The sequence below is a fragment of the Vicugna pacos genome, chromosome 6, assembly GCF_048564905.1.
Source record: "Vicugna pacos chromosome 6, VicPac4, whole genome shotgun sequence".
NCBI classification, from domain to species: Eukaryota; Metazoa; Chordata; class Mammalia; order Artiodactyla; family Camelidae; genus Vicugna; species Vicugna pacos.
This window is the reverse complement of record NC_132992.1, coordinates 11,296,513-11,316,548: the sequence shown is the minus strand read 5'-3', so window position 1 is coordinate 11,316,548 and position 20,036 is coordinate 11,296,513. Positions and strand designations below refer to the sequence as shown.

Below are 20,036 nucleotides of genomic sequence, written 5' to 3'. Positions count from 1 at the left end.
GAACTAAACTGAAACAAAGGAAGAAAAAAGAAGAAAAGAGAAGAAAAGAAATTAGTAAGATTAGGAAGAAAATGACAGATGTGCCAGACAAAAAAACAGTGAACAAATGCATCCTGAATAACAACCCCCCTCAAAAAAAAAATTGTATGGAATAAATATTTAAACATACAAATGAAGAAAAGCTGCACTGAAATAAAGGAAGACACAAATATACAAGCTGAAAGAACATACTGTATGTTAAGAGAAGATTAATCCAAAATTCCCAGCACCAAGTCATTATAAACTATCAGCCTTCCAAAATGAAGATTCCTGTGGTCAGCCAGCATAATGATCAAATCTCTTACAAAGGGCAAAATAATTCAGGCTTATCCCAAATTCTCAACAACACTCTATATTGTAAAACAAAAGTACCATCAACAAGATCTTCACAATGGGATCCAACTTTATATCCAGCCAAACTATCTTTCAAAAATGGGCTATAGTCAAACTGTTTTGAATATGAAATAATTCAAAGAATATTGTTCCCAGGCCCTTCTTGAGGAAATTACTAGAGGATGAACTTCAGTCAAACAAGAGATAATCAAAGAAATCATGACAAAAAGACTGGTGGTGAATACTGAATATATTTACTGTGGAAAAGGATTAAAACAAATACAGAAACGAGGTTAAGAAAATCAAATGAAAATGTTACATGCCCTGACAATAGAAAAATGACACAACCAACAAATTGAAACTGAGAGAGGGTAAAAGAATAATAAATACGAGGTCAAGAAAGTTCATAGATTGCTTCACATATGTTAGCAGCATATCAATCAATGAATATAATTTAGAGTTACCAAATAAAGAAGCATAGATATAAGTATTTTTAATAGTACAAAGGTAAACATTCAGATAATATTGACTAAAATCAGTAGGAGAGGAAAAGGTAGAGATGAGGTTAAAAACAGAAAATTTAATGCTACTTTAATCAATTTAAATAGATGAGAATGGCCAAAGAAATAAAAGACTACTAGAATTATATTAGCATTAAAATTAGAAGGATAAGGATAAACAGGGGAACAAAATACAGCTCCTCGAAAAACCCAAATTACATACATATAAAGCAACTACATAGTGAAAAACATAAAGAGATAAAGAAAAGAAAGGATAACAAAACAATTGTGACAGAACAAGGAGCAAATAAATCTATCATATCAACGCATATAAATAAATTTAACTCAACTACTGAAACAAAAAATATCTTTATACAGGATCACAAAGGATCACAACTCTGCTTAAAGCAAGTGGCATGCTTAAAACCAAGTGACACAGACAGTTTAAAATAAAAGGAAAACAAAAAATATACTTGGCAAATAGAAACTATAAGAAAACAAAGGTTGTAGCCTATAAGGCATTAAACTTTAAGAAAAAGAGAACATTTTATAAAAATGCTAAAGGATGCATTCACAATACAGTTTCTCAATCCATGATAGATCAGGTAGGAAAGAAAGTGAAAAATATAGGGAAAAAAGTGATAATATAGAAATCTAAATTATATAATCAATAAGCTAGATTTGGTTGATAAATATCAAATTTCATACCCTGAAAAAGAAATAATGTACCTATCTTCAAGTTTCCATGTAACATTAAATAGGCCATGAACTTGTCAAAAGGAAAAAAAATTAGTATTTGGGAGAAGTTGAGTTTTATACCATTAAAGGTTTGAATGCCACTTACACAAATTAACTGACTATAAAACAATGAGAAAAATGAATTTCTTAAGGATTAAATGAAATAATATATTTAAAGCATAGTTGTCTGTCACATGGTCTCAGATAAGTAAATTGTTCTTATTATTGTAGCATATTTGAATTACGTTTTAGATATTTTTGATATTCTTCACTGAAAGAAAACATTACTTCTATGGTATAGTCATCCTATAATAAAAGCAAAAAAATTTTATAAATAATCTAAAAATCACATTTTTTTCAAAATGGAAATAATTATTGTAATACTAAAACTTTAACTGATATAAAAAATGCCTATGCCAGAACATAAAAAAATCTCCATAATTTTATATGTCCCTTTCTAGAGTTGGTGACTATTCTGTAAGATTTCATTATGATACATGTACATATAATACATTGTTCATAATATATTCAACTATAATATATCTTAAAGCTATCTTCCCATATAATCATTATAGAGATTCCATCCTTTTAAAAAATGCTGCATAGTGTCCTATTATATGTATATTACAAGAAGTTTTGGTTGTTTCTAATATGAACAATCAAACAATGCTATAATATGTTTTGGAATTAAAGCTACAATTTGGAATATGGTTGCCAGTCTCACCACATACATAAGTATATATAACATGCTAGAGCCTGTATATAAAATAGAGAGGAAACAATATTTGTGTTCACCTGTATATGCAGAAAGAAAATCAGGGAGGAGAGAAAACAAAGTAATAAAAATTATCTTCTTTGAGAGTCATACTGGGAACTGGGTAAATAAGAGACAGAGGTAAGAGTTTTTATTTGTATGTTTTTGTAAGCTTTTAAATTTTGAATCATATGATTACATTACCTAATGAAATAAAGATAACTAAAGATTCTAGCCCTTTCTTTTTCCTCTTTATTCCAAAATGCAAAACATAAAGAACATCAGGTATCTCATCAAAATATTACATACACAGGAAAATTGAAAGCACTTGTACAGGTTAATTCTCACATAAGAATAAAGCACAGTGTGCAATTATCAGGGACTACCCACTGCAAGCTGGAAGTAGTGACAGACTAAATACAGTTTTATATGTAAATAAAAAGATTGTATTCATTCCATCTTTTCCTTCCTTCTTTTCTTCATATACTCTACACTGCCTTTTTTCTTGTTTCATCCCCCTCTTCCTTCCATTTATAAGGGGCAGAGAAGAGGAATACAGGCTAACTTTACACAGACATAGTAGTATACTGTAATATCTACTTAAATATTTTAAGTGTTACCTAAACCTCTAACTTCATTTGTACACTGAAAATTTTTTAAAATCTAATTTCAGGAGCTTCCTGTACCAATAAAAAGCTCAAAGTAATTTATAACAATTACACAAACTATATTCTGGACTGAGTAAAAACAATTATTACATATGAAACACTCCACCATTTGGAGTTTATATTTGAGTGTTGAAAACTATAAGTATAACTAAGATTTTCATTGTGTAATGTGATGTGCACATGTTAGCACGAACAAAAACGACAACTAAAGGAACTGTTAACTTATATAAAATATTAAACATAATGCCTATTTTTTAAAGAAGTTTCAAGTATGTGTAAGACAGTAAATGGTATATTCTGATTAATGCATTATTTTCATCTAAAATTAGAGTACAATAAGCATACATTATAATGTATATGAACTTAATTTTAAAAACTTGATAATTTGGAAGGAACTTTAAATTTTCACATGATGATAATCAATATGAATATAAATTTTTACCTATGTTATATGTAAATACCAATATAATAAATCTTATATATGTTATATATTATATTATACCTTATATATACTATATATCTGAACAAACCATTATTTACTGTAACTCAATCAGTATTTTTAGGAATCTGAAAACTTTTTTAAAATTAAATTTTTAAAAAGTTTTACCTTCATGTGATTTTTCAAAGGATCCAAAAGATTGAAATGAATATTGCACTTTGGACAAGCTCTTGGAAAAGGTGTTCCATTTTTAGATTGATTTGATGAGGTATTTGTACCTAAAATAAATTAAAAATATATATGATTCAAAATTCATCACTTTTCAACCTTCAATAACCACTATTAATAGTTTGTACTACAATTTCTGTAATTTATGTATAAATATAATTTCTTTTTTATATGCTACATTTCATATTTACCTTTTGATGGCACAGCCTGGGGAGATGTCACAGAAAGAGATTTGACTGAAGGAAATACAGCTGATGAATCTGTTCCAGAAACACCTTCACTGGGCTTAGACTTTTTTGGATTAACACTGTTTACTTCAGATGTAGAAGGACGTTTTGATAAAAATGAACTTTCATTCATACCTACAATGATTTAAATAGCGGGAAAAATACTTTTAAAGATTTTATAATATTGCTTACTACTAAGTAAAAATACTCCAGAACTAAAGGTAAGATAACTGAATTATCATATCATACAAATGACAATAATGATTAAATGACATAATCAAAAGTTAGGGGATACAAACTATACAAACATCTATTATGTACTATATATATTCAAATAAATCATAAAATATCTTTCTATGCAAGAAAATACTAAACATGGCTTCAAAAAGGAAATAGACAGCTGTTATGAAAGAAGGCAGATCAAAATACACCAAGCCAAAAAAAAAAAAAAAGAAAAAAGAAAAAAATTGAATCAAACTAAGTTCCCTTAAATGAATTAACTTCAGATGCTTAAGTGAATTAGAGTTAGTTAAAAAAAAAAAAACCCAAAAATTTAGAGAGACCCTTTAGAAGCTTTCTAGTCAACAAATTTAAATGTGTAAGGAAAAGATAGCTCTTTAACTACCTATCAAAGAAGTGGTCTACTCATGGCTTTAGGTTATAGTATCCATTTATTTCTACATACAAAGTAGAAACAACTAATTTTGAATGACAATACCCCATTTATTCATATAAAAGGGCTCATAATGGAAGGAGTTAGTACAATGGTTTACAAATCATCTTCCCCAGAGCCTAATGGGTTCCTCTTAAGGAATACACTGGGTGCCTCAGACAGAGAAACTCTCCTTTTATATTTATTAGACTTTCGCACAAAATTTTGTTTTTACAGAGATTTCATTCCTAAAAATAGTTTTTAGTTTGAAAACTATCACCTTAAAGCTAAGAGCATTAGCAAGAGAAATGGGGATATTTAGGCTATAACCAGGCCAGGTAAAAGTCCTTTTTTGAGAATAAGACACAACTATACTTGGTAATAAGGATTTTAAAACTGCACATCATATTTTAATGCTCCCAACTGTACACTAGAAGTAGAAGCGGTAAATATATTAGAAATATTCCAGGCTTTTAAATCAGACAGGCTAAGTTCAAATCCAGGATCTGTCACTGACTAGCTATGTATTCTTAGCTTATTTAAGTAATTCTCTGAGCCTCAATTTTCTCTTTTGTAAAATAAGAGTTATAATACTTTATTTTACTGAGTTGTTTTACGATCCAGTAAGATAGTGTATTTAAAGCACCCAATACAATATTTGGCACACAGAAAGCATTCAGTAATAAATGACAGCTATTGTCATTCTAACAAAATATTTTATATCTTAACTCACTTTAGATGGAAAAAAATTAATAGATTCACCTGTCAGCTCTTTAATAAGGGGAAATATGCCAGAAAAATAAGAGTATTACAGAAGTTGGCTCCTCTGTTTCATCCTCTGAGATAATATAAAAATGATTTTTTCCCCATCTTCAAAGCACAGGATTACTGATGGCTACACTATGGGTATCTGGAAAAGATTTTGCGTGATCGCAGCAGCATTCTTAGGAGATGCTTAGGTTACTTGAAAAGCCAATGAGTGTAGGTATTTTGGATTAAGATTCTGATCATATAGTGTAACAGGCTAGATGGTGCTAAAAGAATTTTACTATAAGAATTTTTTAACGTAAGAAATAAAAGCACTCTGCATTTAAGAATTTTAAAATCTGACCCTTTAACTTATTTACCTCTATTGTCTTTGGCTTGTGTTGTTTCCTATACTCAACAGTTTTCTCTCTCCCAGTAAAAACCCTATTCTCACTCAACAGCAAACTACTCAAACCCAATTCTCTCCAAATAACCATGGTCACTTGACAATGATCGGTTAACCATACTACTGAACATACGGCACCTATTATCATTCATAACAAATGTTTGTTGTCAAGTGTTTTAAAGCTTATGATCATTTCACATTCTATATACCTTATTTGGGCCTCAGAAAGCCCTAACTAAAATAGAGCAAGGATTAAAATTATATCTACAAATGACTGATTCCAGGTCTGGAGAATGAATGTATTAAATAAGAAAAACAAAATCTCCATTTTAATAATATGAGAAAACTGAAGTGTAAAGACTTGCTCAAGACTGCAAAAAGCTTAAGAATAGCAGTTCACATCTACAGGCTAAAATCTCGCTCTGCAGTAAAAAACTTAGAGAACAGGAGTCACTGTTCAAGAAACTTCTTGGGAGTAAGGATACTTTATAACGATACTCTATGATCAGATTTCATACCAAAATCATTTATTGAATAGGAACACACTAACCTAATTAAGAAACCAACCATAATAATACACTTTTCTGCACTAGTGGCCACAGAACCTAATTAATACTTCTTGTAACAGAGTATTTAGGGTATCAGAGGGCTTCTCTAACATACAGAAATTATTTTAAGATTTTTCAGCCCGTATTTAATGCCACGTGAGAACAAGTTCAAAGTTGGTTAACCTACTTAACAGGAAGAAATAAAATATTTTATTATTAAATAAGATTTTATTTAAAATCACCAAGAAAGTCATTCAAGAATTATCAGCACCATTCTACCTTACAGTATGTGAAAACTTCACATGAACGCATGGACTTCAATTCTGTATGTATATTCATTACATTTCTTTTCCTAATTTTTTGAAAAAGTGCTAAAACCAACCTGCTATAGAAAGTGTTGGTCCCCCTTGGTAATGTGGTAATCCTGTATCCTGGGTCAAGTCAAACAGTAACTCTGAAGAATTACTAGATACAACTCGTGATGAGTTCATTATGTAACCCTGTTAAAATATTTCAAAGGAAGAATATTACATGTATTCAACATAGTTACAAGTATTTTGTCTCATAAACTTTTGTAAGGGTAAATTTATCTATATGCCAATATTACAAGGATAAACTTTGAAGACTCCATTACTAATACATTATAAAACACAAATGCAATTATTGCACTCTGCCAAAATGATCGTCTACTAAAACTGAAAGCAAGCTATTACTTAGAGCTGGCTTATTCCTGACTAGCCACTTAAAATGGGGGGGAGGGGGGTTCTGGTCTGATTTTTATCAAGATGAAAGAAATATAAATCCATTTTAATTCAATAAGATTGGTACACTTTAGAGGGTTACTAAAAATTGAATATTCCTATAAAAGAGCAAATAATAGAGCTTATTAAAATCTTTGGGTAAAAGTAAGGAAAAAATAAGAAAACATATTGATATGAGTACAAATTTAAAAGCTTCTGTACCCTTTTATACCTTTATAAACCTCACAGATAAAATAACAGGGCAAACAAATTGGGAATCAATCTGCAATATGGTGCATCAGGGTTAGGGATGACTATATCACGTGGTATCATTTTTGGAATCATCTTTATTGGCAAAATTCATAAGCCAAGGGTCAGGAAAAGAAAGAATGGGTTCCCTACTCTTCTCACCATCCCACAGAAAGCCATGCTGGGACAGGCAGTCTCCCATCTCATAGGGCAAATATGAAAGCTGCCTGTCAGCAGGGTGAACAAGTAAGAAAGTCAGGCAAAAATGGTTTTAGAATGGAAGCTGTTTATAGGAATCATCTGAGGCAGCTGCTCTGCTCCTAGAGGCCAGAGGTCTCAAGGAAAGTTTCAGCCCTTCCATCAGGAGAAAGGGTGGTCTCAGCTAGCAGGAAGATATCAAGAAGAGAAGAGTGAGAAGTATGAGATGACTCATAATATAGCCAAGTACAAGGTAGTAAAAATTTATATGTTAGCACACATATATTTAGTATAAATAATTATTGAAAGTGTGGTCAATATAATTTAGGGATGCACATGCACACCAAAATGATTATATAGTAAATACACTGATACACACATACACAAAATAGATTCCAGTGCTATTTATGAAAGACCATCACTGTGGAGAGTAAGCTCTTAGAGTGACTTCTGGTTCATTCTATATGTCATAATACATAAAAACAAAAGTTTTAAGATCAACAATGCTTAAAAGATCAAAAGGGAAAAAGTCACTTTAAGAGAAAAATGGGGAAGGGACACAAACTGAGGTTCTTCAAAAGCAAAATATAAATGACCAACACACACAAAAAACTTTTTTTCCAACTACTAGTCAAAGAAATACAAATAAAGAGAATGGTGATTTTTAACTATTGGTAATATTTTATAGACAATATTACATAATACAAAATAACTGCCACTCCTCTTAAAATTATCAAGCTCGTAATAGAAAAAGAATAAGTAACTGTAGGAAAATATGAGGAGACTAAGATACAACTAACTGCAAGGTGTGATCCTGAATAGGCTCCTGGGAAAAATAAATGACAATAATGGAAAAACTGGTAAAATTCAAATAAGGTTAGCTATAAGGTTTTAGCATCAGGGAAAAATGGGTTGGGGTATACTGTATTATTTTTCCTCTAAGTCTAAAATTAGTTTGAAATAAAATTAAAATTCATGAATAAAAAATAATGATAACATTTACTATTGGCAATGTAGAGGTTATATTTAGGTATAACTTTTCTGCAGGAAAATTTTGCTAGGAAAGATCTCAAAATTTCTTATCACAAGAAAAGAATTCTGAAACTACATATGGTGATCGACTTTAACTAGACTTACTGTGATGACTGTTTCACAATGTATACAAATACTGATTCACTAAGTTATATACCTGAAACTAACATAATGTTGTATATCAATCATTCCTCAATAAAAATTTTTTTTTAATTTAATAGAAAGATAAGCCTTTCTTACCACACCCTACACAAATTACAGGTTTGTGACTAAATAAATCATTGTTATTTTTTTTTAAAAAGTTGTTATGGAAACAGGTATTGAAGAAACCCAAACCACTCTGAAAATTTCAGGCCTAACAGGCAGATATTTGTGTTTAAACCTTAATATGCAGCATTAAAAAAAAAATCAGTAAAGCTGTATGACTTAATTGTAAGCAAGCACAATCATGCTTCAGGATAAATACTTTCTTCATTGGCATTTTCCAAAACAGTTCTTTAACAGAAGTATAAAGTTAATACTGTTAAACACTTTCCTGGGAAACAACTCTGGTTAATTTAGACACAATTTCAAAGAGCAGGCACATATTATTCAACAATAACTGGTTGAAGTAATTATCTAAAATGGAATTTTTAATGTCTCCAAAAACAGTTCAGAGAGATAGCAAATTCCATACTAAGGGCAGAGGAGGTGCTAGGACTGGGATCCAGAAGATCCACACATTTATTTAGCTATCAGATCTTGGCCAAGTAAGTCACTTCTGAACTACAAGTTATTCACCTCTTAAACTTAAAAAATAGCCATAATTGTGTTTTAAATGTACTTGCACTTCTTGGTACATTGTACGTATTAAATCAAGTAGTTGTCACAACAGTACTAATAAAGCCCTAATGTCGTAACACATTTTATAAACAGGCAAACTAAGCTCAGGTGTGGTTACATAAGGTTCCCAACACGGCCCTGCTTATTACTGCTGGAGCTGTAATTACAGCCTGGGTCTGCAGGATTACAAAGGCTTAATTAAGCTTTTGTGATATACTCTTAAGCTATATCACAATGACTTTTAAAATGATAATATATTCTTGCTACCTGAAAGAGATCTGAAAGAGATATTGAAGTATAAAGATATTACATGAAAAAGTAAACACACACATACACACAAAACATGACATAAAATGAAAAATAGTTACAATTTATTAAAAGCAGTGGCTTCCAAAATTCATAGTAAATTCCCTTAAAAAGAATTCTCAATTCATGCCAGAATAAATCTATGACATTCTTAACAGTGAACATTAAAAATCACTTGGAAAGCTTTTTAAAATGTTTTATTTCCCAGACTCAACTACCCAGTCCAATTGACAAAATTTCTCCTTTTAGAAACTCCCCAAGATTGGGAACAATCAACTGAGGTGCTTAGACTTAAAAAATATGCCCATAAAAGTAAAACATTTTAAGTTAGAAAAAGCTCTAGTTTCTAACTTTTATAACACCAAAGATGCCACCCCTCATTTTGTTATTTTTCTCTCCCTAGGTTCAACATTGGAAAGGTTTTTATCCATCAAATTTAATTAAATAATAAAGCTGCTTTTTCTGATTTTCTATCCCCCAAATGCCAAACAGCTTACAATAAGCTTGAGAAAACCACCAAGTTCACTTGACTCCAATAACAAATAATCTTTACATTTTGGGTAGCCTGCTATCTTTCGAAACACGAGAAATGACCTGTGGAACCTTAGGATCCAAGATTAAAAGTCAGTGTTCTGGGTAAAATTCTCTCTCATTTTAGAAAGAAGAAAAGGAGGGTCAGAGAGGTTTTGATAATGCTTAAGTTAAGAACAAGGAAGAATCAACATTCAAGTCTCTTGCTTCAATATAAGTTTTTTAAACTACTAGTCTAGGGCTCATATCAATACAAATGATTATTTCAGAGTACTAAAGCCACTGAAAAGATCTGGGGGGTGGTAAAGGGAAGCTGTTTGCCCAAAGACATTTCTATTTTTTATGATACATACATCTTCAAAGTGTAGGTGGGAGTTGAGTTTATTGAACCATAGATTTTCCTTTTCTATGAAAGATATCTCCTCAAAATATCAATTTTTAGTGCTAACATATATGTAAATTACCTTATAGTAACATGATATGAAATAATGAAAAATGGATTATTCATACTAAAAATATTTAGATTATTTAGATTCAATTCTGGTTTTGAACTTGAATATTTGCAAGAAAATTTACAAGTGATTTGGTAGTTGTTTCACTCACTATAAAAAGAACAAACATTTGAAGGAAAATTTAGTATTTCTGTAATTCCAATGCCAAACAGCTTAAGTTATCAGCATGAAAAAAACCATTGAGTTAATTCAATTCCAACTAGTAGCAAAGAATCTTTCCATTTTGGGTAACTTTTTTTTAACTCCTTGGATTCAGGACCCCTTAAACATTTAAAAATTACTGAGAACCCAAAAGAGTTTTTATTTAAGTAGGTTACATCTATCGATATTTTCCATATTACAGATTAAAACAGAATTTTTTAAAATATTTGTTTATTTTCATTTAAAATAACAATAATAAGCCCATTACAAATTACCATAACATTTTTATAAAAAATGACTAGCCAACACAAAAAATTAGTGAAAATAGTGGCACTGTTATACATTTCTGCAAATCTCTTTAATGTACTCTCCTATCTGTTTCTGCTTTCATTCTTTTAGAATGTTGTTTTGGATAAAGAATATAAAGACAATCTGCCTTCAGAAAGATTAACAGTTGAAAAAGAGAGTATTATAATAGCAATTTAGGATAAATGTGGATATATTTGTTTGATACTACACCAAAACTCAATAATATTTTCTTAAAGGTCTGGTGCAATGTGGAATCTGAGTTCTTACTGTGAACTTCCTGAACTTTGTTACATTAAAATCTAATGGTCTATCTTCCACTATGAATGAATCTTTTATCCAAGCATTTTATAACATCATACATTGGTTATTTAAAAATATTGGTTTCTCTAAATTATTCAGATCTTCCAAATGTTGACAGAGTTCATTATACAATAACAAAAAATCATATTTATTAATACCATCACAATCAGAAAAGTCTTTATGTATTGGGAAGCTGTCAAGATCATGATGGCAGATACAAGTCGTTCAAAATTCTAATTTTTGCTTTATAGCTCAAATTTCATCATTGGCAAGAAATACTATCAGTTGTTTTTCTTTAAGTGACAGGTACACTTTGTTCAATTTTGAGAAAATGTCTGCCAAATAACCAAGACTGAAGAACTCAGTGTGTGTGGCAGACAGATTCTAAAGTAGCCTCCATGATCCCCACTCCCTGGGATTCCCTCCCTTAGAGTGTGGGCAAGACATGTGACTTGCTTCTAACCAACAAAATAGAGCGAAAGTGACAGGACTTCCTGATTTTTTTTTTGTATGTGATTACATTACATAAGGTTGTAATGCCTTAGCAGGATTGCTAAGGATTCTTTCTCCCTTATAGGCTTTCAGGAAGCAAGAAACCATCTATGTTGGGAAGACCCACCTGGCAAGGAACCAGTCAAAAGCCAGTAATATACTGAAACTCTCAATCTGACAGCCCTTAAGGATCTGAATGCTGCCAATAACCATGAGAACTTGGAAGCAGATACTTCCTCAGCTGAGCTTCAGATGAGGCTGCAAGTTCAGAGCGCATACCTTCAATGTAGTCTCCAGAGAGCCTGAAGCAGGGGATTTAGCTAAGCTATGATCTGATTCCAACTCACAAAAACTGAGATAATAACTGTGTGGTTTTAAACTACTAAATTAATAATATCAATACCCAGAAATAAACAAACACCATAGCTTGTTAGTCATTCTTTCAAGTAAAAATGGTCCACTTTTTAAAAGTGGGTAGTTTAGCTCATGGTTCAATCACTTTTCCTCAAGATAATCATTATAGCTCAGGCACAGAAGTGCTTTATGTACACTACCCATTTCATCACACAAAATATCTTGAAAGACACATACTCAAGGGTAGAGAGTTAACAAAACTAATGACGTTTTAATACTTCATCAAGGGAATTGAGAATGACTGGAATAATTTTTATTGTGAGTGCATGGTGGTGACAACTATCAAAATTACTAGTACAGCTTGCTACCACTGTCTTTATTCATACTAAGGCACCAGCAATTTACCCACCACTGCTTTTGTATCATCGTTGCAAATGTCAACACAGTGAAAAACGTAAATAGTGTCTTTGTGTTGTTATAACAATGGGATCATGGGTTGATCCCAAACCCATGAAGGAGTCTCAGGGAAACCTCAGGGGAACTAGAGACTACACTTTGAACAAGTGTTGTTGCACTAAGGCAATGCTCCCATTTTTTAAAAAAGTATACATTTACACACAACACACATCCATGTATGAATACAAACACATGTAAACTATGGGCTGGTCTGGATCAAAATCCCAGATGCATCCATTTCCAGCTATGTGACCTTCAGTGAATGATTTAACCCATGTGAGCCTCAGTTTCCTCAACTATAAAACATAGATAAATAATAGTGCCTACTTCATTTAAAAATTGAGATTAATTTATGTATAGTATTTAGCACAAAGCCTTATACATATTGACAGCTCAATAAATATTAACTATTACTTTTTGTTAAGAGTTTTTGAATTAACTAAACTATGAAGGTATGTTTTCAGAATAAAAAGCTATGGTAGCCTCTCAATAACTTTCCCAATTAAGAACTTGGCCCAGTTTACAATCTGAAATAGTTTGCCCTTATTCATTACTGATTATATTGGTTATACTTTTATTCGTGTTTTGATAGCACAGTTTTCAATATTGTACCTATTTAGTTTGAGCATATTACCTGACTTAGGAACAGGCTGGGTAATTTGTTCTTGCAATTATTATGTGGGTACTGGGTGAGCTATCATAAAGATGGTGACATTTTCTGATACTGATTGATTCTATTGGGTGACTATTCATAGTAGTCCAGAATTTCACTGGGCATTGTTGATATTGATAAATAATATCCAATGTATCCCTAAGCTGACTGTGTAGTTTCAGAAACACTTACAGGTTTAGACAAAGGCTGAACAATAACAGAACTATCTGAAGATCTAGATTCAGGATGAAAGTTTACTGGCGAGGCAGCCACTGGATTTGATGTTGGGTTCGTGTAGTGTTGACTTGTAGGCTTGAATGCAGCAGTAATACCTGTATTTTAAAATTACACAATACATTGAATATTTTTCTATATAATCAATGGTGTCAAAATACTTCACATTAAAACTAAAACAGTAAAATAATACTGTACCTCGGCTGAGTGCACCATTCTTGATTCCCCTTGAATATGAGCTGGGGTTTACTCTATTCAAAATATCTATAAAAAATTACATTTATTTTAAAATTCATTGTTTGAATGAAATACATATTAAGATAAAGAAATCATAAATTGAAAACAAACAGATTTCTGGACGGCGTATACAAGTTAACGCTGATTTAAGAATACAGTTAATTTTAAATATATAAATCTTTATGTACTAAAGAAATATGATTACCCATCTTAACTGTTTCATAGAATAAGAACAGTCAATCTTCCTAACTGTAATCAAAATCTAAAGCCCTAAGTAAAAGACTGATCAACGTAAGTACTAAGACAAATCTTCTGCATAGCAAAGAAACAGTCCACATAATCAGCAAAAATTTTCCAAATACAAACTCATATACAACTATAATTAAAGTATATATCTTTGAAGGATGAAAGGACTATATATATACTCAGGTTCCTATTACTCAAAATCAAAGCCTTGTCCAACTTTCATGTCCTAGTCACACCCCTAAAAGCCCTGAAGCATCATTATGAGGGAACTCATTGGATTATCTGCACCATTACTTGAGTCCTGAAAGGGAAACTATCAGAGACTGTAGACTAAAATGAACCTTCAGTTTACCAGACTACCTAATAACTTAAGGGGTTTCAAGTCTACCACTACACTAAAAGTCAATCAGAACCTACGATGACTTTCAGGGTCAGTTTAAGGTTCCTAACTGAATGCACGCATGTGAACTCAGTAATTTACAGGCTGTTAAGTATCAAAGTAAAATTCAGAAAAGTGAGGACTTGGCTAAAATTGTTGGTTAGAAAAAGGTAAAAGCACAAACATGAGATATCATATAAATTTCCTTCTTTTCTCTCATAGTAGAAAGGAACCAGCTCCCATAAAATAATTCTATAAAGTAAAGGGCCACACAAAAGTAGGATTGGTTTCTGATAATTGCAATACAGGGCACTATACCTAACTACAGATGTCTTAAAGAAGAAAAATCTGCTCAAATAATTCAACACCATTTTCATTTCAAAATTCAAGATTAAGTATTTACTCAAACCATCAAGGAAGTAATGCTAAAGTATTGTTTGGTGGTTGTGTTCTACAAAACAAAAATTTTTACCTTTCTTTCTAGCAATTATATATAAACATTTAACTCGTACTCCATATGTTAAAATATTTTATGGCTTATACACAAATAACAATAAATTTAAATTCTGCATTTTAACAGTATAGAAAATTAATTCTACTAGGGTAAATCTCCTTTAGACAGAATTATTTTAAAACTAATATACATTGTTCTGCTTTATATATAACTGAAAAATTGTGCTCTACACTGGAAATTGACATAACATTGTAAACTGACTATAATTCAATTAAAAAAATTTAAAAAAAAATACACTCTTCTAGTTGAATACTGTTAATAGTCATCTACAATAAGTATAAATGCAATCTGAATCTTAATTTTGATGTTTTCAATAAGAGAACTTGAGTAACAACTTCACAGTATGGTGTTACTCCAGTATAAAATAATCACAATGACTAGAAATAGTAATGAAGAGAATATATAGTTATGTTCCACAATCGTCAACCAGCATGCCATCATGCCTCATTCAATTTATAATTGAAGTGCCACTCCACTTAGAACCACTATGAGAAATTATCAATCTACCATGGAAAATGGTATTGAGAATTGGTTAAATTATTATCCCTCTGATAAAACTGAATAGAAGTGCCATTCTAAAAGAGGCAACAGAAGAAAGAACCAGGCTTTCAGAAAATTTAAAAGTGGTCTCTTACACTTTTAAGCACTCAATGCCTTGGTAAGAAAACACTAGTATGCTGGTTACATTCTTCAGTAAATTCTTCTGACTTAAACAGGCAATCAAAACAACATAAATGCAGTGGAAAGAGATCTGTTTTCTCTTTCTCCCCTGAAATGTGTACATTATTTCTCTTCACTTCTATACATTTTTGAACAGGCATTTTATCAAGTGTCATTGGTCTTTAACATTATAACAATGTCAAATGCAATTACTCTAACTGAAATTTAATCATTCACAAAGGTACTGAGGTATTCTGCTAGAAAACCAGAAGGATTTAAGTGTTAACTAACTGCTACACCATCCAAATACAGTGGCTGCAGACAGTGTCTTTCTCCTTCATGAATATGAATGAGAGTTGCTGGAAGATGGACGTGGCCAGAAACTGCAGTTCCCGTTAGCACAAAGGCCAGAGAGACTGTGCAATCTTTCACTGCTTATACATCTTGTAGGTATGTAGAGATGACACTGCAATAAGGCGGTTGCTTGGATGTGAGAACCCCTGTCTAAGACTAACCCAGACTTATTTAGTGAATTCTGACATTTTAAGCAAAGTATTCTAAACTCTTCTGTTTCTGAGTTTAAGTGGAAGAAAAATAAAAAAAAAAACCAAGCAGATAAATAGGTTACTTGGCTCCACTAAAACTTAACGATCCTTAATACGAAAAGTCACCAGTTAATCTTAGTCCATTTCTTTTTCTTACATCTGATATTTTAATGTCTTACCTCCTTCCTCAAGTTTGCAGTCAAAACCCTGATTCTGAATTTCGTACTGACCCCCACTCAATCTTTCATTCCCAACTCTTTACAGATAAATAGGGACTTAAATACCTGTAAGACAGCTCACATGTTTGTCCATTGGAAACAGTATCTTACAACACTGGGCTTCACTAAAAGTAAATGCTTACTTGAAATTGCTGGTTTTGAACTTGTTATCTCTCCAACAAAGATTGGTTCATCGTCATCATCATCATCAACCTCTTTCACTTTCTTCTGCCATGGTTCCAACTCTTCCTCTTCGCATTCCATAAAGAGTTCTGCCATTTTTGAATTATCTAATTTTCAAAAGGAAAGAAGCAAACCTTATTTTCAAAAAGAAAAATAAATAAATTTTTGCAATACATAGTATGACATTTAAGATATACTTTAATAATCCTAATAGCAGTTTCTGAATTGATATTCATAATTGGTACATGGTAGCAACAGAGAGAAACCCAGAGCTCATTCTGTAAGATATAACCTACTAAAATTCAGATAAAGAGATGAAAGAGAGACAGACAGACAGACAGACAGACAGATAAATAATGCTTGACAGTACTTTTTTTTCCCCAGTGGACAGAAAATTTGGGAACAAAGTGAGTTTCAGTCACATGCCTGAAGTATGATTACTTCTACAAAAAACCCCTACATCTAGACATTATCTGAAAAAAATGTATTAATAAAAGGGAGATAAACTAAGAATAAGAGGTAACACATAGGAGATATACTAGAAAAACTGAACCAAACTCAGGAATGCCAATACAGAGCAAAGCAGGGATGAGGTGCTAGACTAAGATAGAAGAACAAAGTCAGGCTTTTTCCATTCAGGTAAAATTAAGACATTTCTCGCCTGAGGAAACAGGCCAAAGAACATACAGTAAATATCACCATCCTAGAAGTTCTGACCAAGCACAGAGCTCCTGGGAAGCATTTTAGTGCCTCAGTCTTCAATACAAATAGACAACTAATAAACATCAAAAATTTTAGAAAAACCTCCTGTCCTTCAGACCAAAATCAACAAAATAAAGAATCCTAAGGAAAAGAGAGATTGCAAAAAAGCAAGGCAAATACTAGAGGAAATATAATTAGCATTTTAGAGATATGAGACAAAAAGCAATGTTACAAAAAGTAATGCTCAGAAAACAAAAAATAGAATTAAAATATGATAGCCAAAATTTATTTCAGTTACAAAAAAATCAGAATTTAATAAATAAAGAATATATATATATGCACACACTCACACACACAAACACACATATGTATACATAAACTAAATAGAGAAGATGACACTAGGTTGTTAGAAAATCAATTTCAAAGGTATAACACTTACCTAATAAAATTTGAAAAAAGATGATTGAGAAAAAGCAGGAGGGTAGGTTAGAAAAAAATAATGCATGAAAATTTTCTAGATCAGAAGATGAAAATCTCTGGGTTGAAAGGCCCCATTAGTACTTAACACAACAATCAAGAGAAAAGTTACACCAAGACATATCATTACCAAATTTCAGAACAAAAAAGATAAAGAAAACATCCTCAGATCTGCAGAGGGGGCGGGTGAGGTGCAGGAGACAGGAAACAGGTCATATAAGATCAAGAGTAATTAGAACAGAAGCTAGAAGACAGTAAAATAATACTTTAAAAATTCTTAGCAATTCCTCAATTTAGAATTCTATACACCCAGGCAAACTTTTCATCAAGTGTGAGAGTAAGGACCAGCAACATGACACAAGATTTACTTCCCAGGTACCCTTTCTCAGGACGCTACTAGGGAATCCACAAAACCTGAGATTCAATTAAGAAAGAAGAAGATACAGGATGTACAAAACATGGCATTCAACACAATACAACAAAGGTTCAGTAGGCCTAGAGAACAACCAGTCCAGGCTAGTCAAGAGAACAGCACCTTTAGGAGGAATACCTCTAGAAGACCAAAGATGATTAGAATATTAACTTTAAGACTACTTAAGTTTTACTGTGTAGGAAACTGAACTGAGAGGCTCCTGAAAGTGTGAGAAGACCTGGCTATAGATTTTAATAAAAAAACATGAAAAGTATTAATTGCTGGAAAAAACAAAAGAAAGAAAGAAAAAAAGTAAAAGGAAACCTATCCTCTCATATGCTATTCTATGTAGAACAGCGTATTAATAGCATATTACCACGCTCATCAGTGAACAGTATTTACTATGGTCATCATAATGAAAATACCTAATACAGATTTAACCAAAAATTAGGTAATTATATTGGAAATACTTGGAGGGAAAGAAGGGGTAGCTGTAAGAAAGCAAAAATCCTCATGAGAGAACATTACTACAAAATGGTTAAAACTGATTATGCAGGAGGAAGCATACATACATATGCACATAAGCACTCATCAAGAAACTGTGGAAACCATTTAAAGCCTTTTTAGGCTGTATGAATTTTTAAACTGTGTGTATATATTGCTTTTAGCTGAGATGGAGAAGAAAAAGAAAGAGGAAGAAGAGGGGATAAGGGGAAAAACAGAAATAGTACTGAAGGTATAAGCAAAAGTAAGAGCAACGGAGATGGATACAAGTGGTGCTTAACCAGATATACAAAAAAGAAAATAATATATATACATATATGAATGATACAGGGGAAGAAAGAAAAAAACCTCCAGGGTCTGGTTTAGACAATAATATCTTTAATTTATCATTTAATTGTAGTCATTTCTAAAGGTCATTTTTTATTATACCAAAGTAATACCACTTCTACTACTGACCCAAAATTAAGACAAAGTTCTACTGTGGTCTTATAAGATAGTACTAATTGAAACAGTGCTTTGGGGATGGCATACAAAGGAAACATCTTCTTAAAGCAGGCGCCACTCTTTTATAAATTAAAAAAAAATTTCCCTTCTATCAATGTATGTTACAAATCATTTCCTGGCCTAACATTATTTAAACATTTAGTATTCCACCAACCAAAAAAAAAAAAAAAAAAAAAAAAAGGCCTTCTCATTTTCCCAAATGTCATGAACGCTATGAAGCAGCCCCATCTTTTCTAAACTATACTGTTTCACTAATTATATAGAGTGCTTCAAGTCAAATGATTGAAAATAATATTATATGTTCAAGGCCAAACTGAGCTCCTTAAGAGTGTATTTCTCTCTTTGCATTAGATAAGCAGTAGGGATATAGTATACAATAATCTATGGACTAGGAAACCAGGCAAAATCAGGCCATGCCTAATTTTAAAAGATAAGGGAAATTCACTGTACACTAATAATAAGGGTATCATTTATTTCCAGTTGGTACATGTTAAGAGCTGAACTGTGTGTCTCCAAAATTCATATATTGAAGCCCTCACCTTCAATACCTCATATAATGTGACTATATTTGGAGGCAGAGTATTTAAAGGGGTAATTAAGCTAAAATGAGGTTACAAGGGTGGGCAGCTAATCTACTATAACTGGTGTCCTTAAAAAAAGAGATCAGGACACAGATACAGGTATGGGGGTAAGATCATCTGAAGACACAGGAAGCAGATGACTGTCTATAAGCCAAGGACAGAGGCCATCAACATATCCTTCCTTCATGGCCCTTGAAAGGAACTAACCCTTTCAACACCTTGATCTTAGATTCCTAGCCTTCAGAATTGTGAGAAAATAAGTATCTG

At 31.9% G+C, this 20,036-nt stretch overlaps 1 protein-coding gene across 7 annotated transcripts in view; it reads right to left on the bottom strand.

The window, feature by feature from the left end:
- ZNF280D (zinc finger protein 280D) overlaps nt 1–20,036 on the bottom strand; it is a 241,826-nt gene that overhangs the window by 63,524 nt on the left and 158,266 nt on the right. For 6 of the 7 annotated variants that reach the window (XM_072962374.1, XM_072962375.1, XM_072962371.1 and 3 more), the window contains 6 exons: nt 16,550–16,696; nt 13,806–13,871; nt 13,566–13,705; nt 6,662–6,779; nt 3,891–4,061; nt 3,640–3,749 (listed from right to left, as the gene is read on the bottom strand). In XM_072962374.1, coding sequence (XP_072818475.1) covers nt 3,640–3,749; nt 3,891–4,061; nt 6,662–6,779; nt 13,566–13,705; nt 13,806–13,871; nt 16,550–16,696 — 752 coding nt within the window. Of the gene's footprint in view, nt 1–3,639; nt 3,750–3,890; nt 4,062–6,661; nt 6,780–13,565; nt 13,706–13,805; nt 13,872–16,549; nt 16,697–20,036 lie in introns of those variants that run through there. The other variant, XM_015245006.3, reaches the window with a different exon arrangement.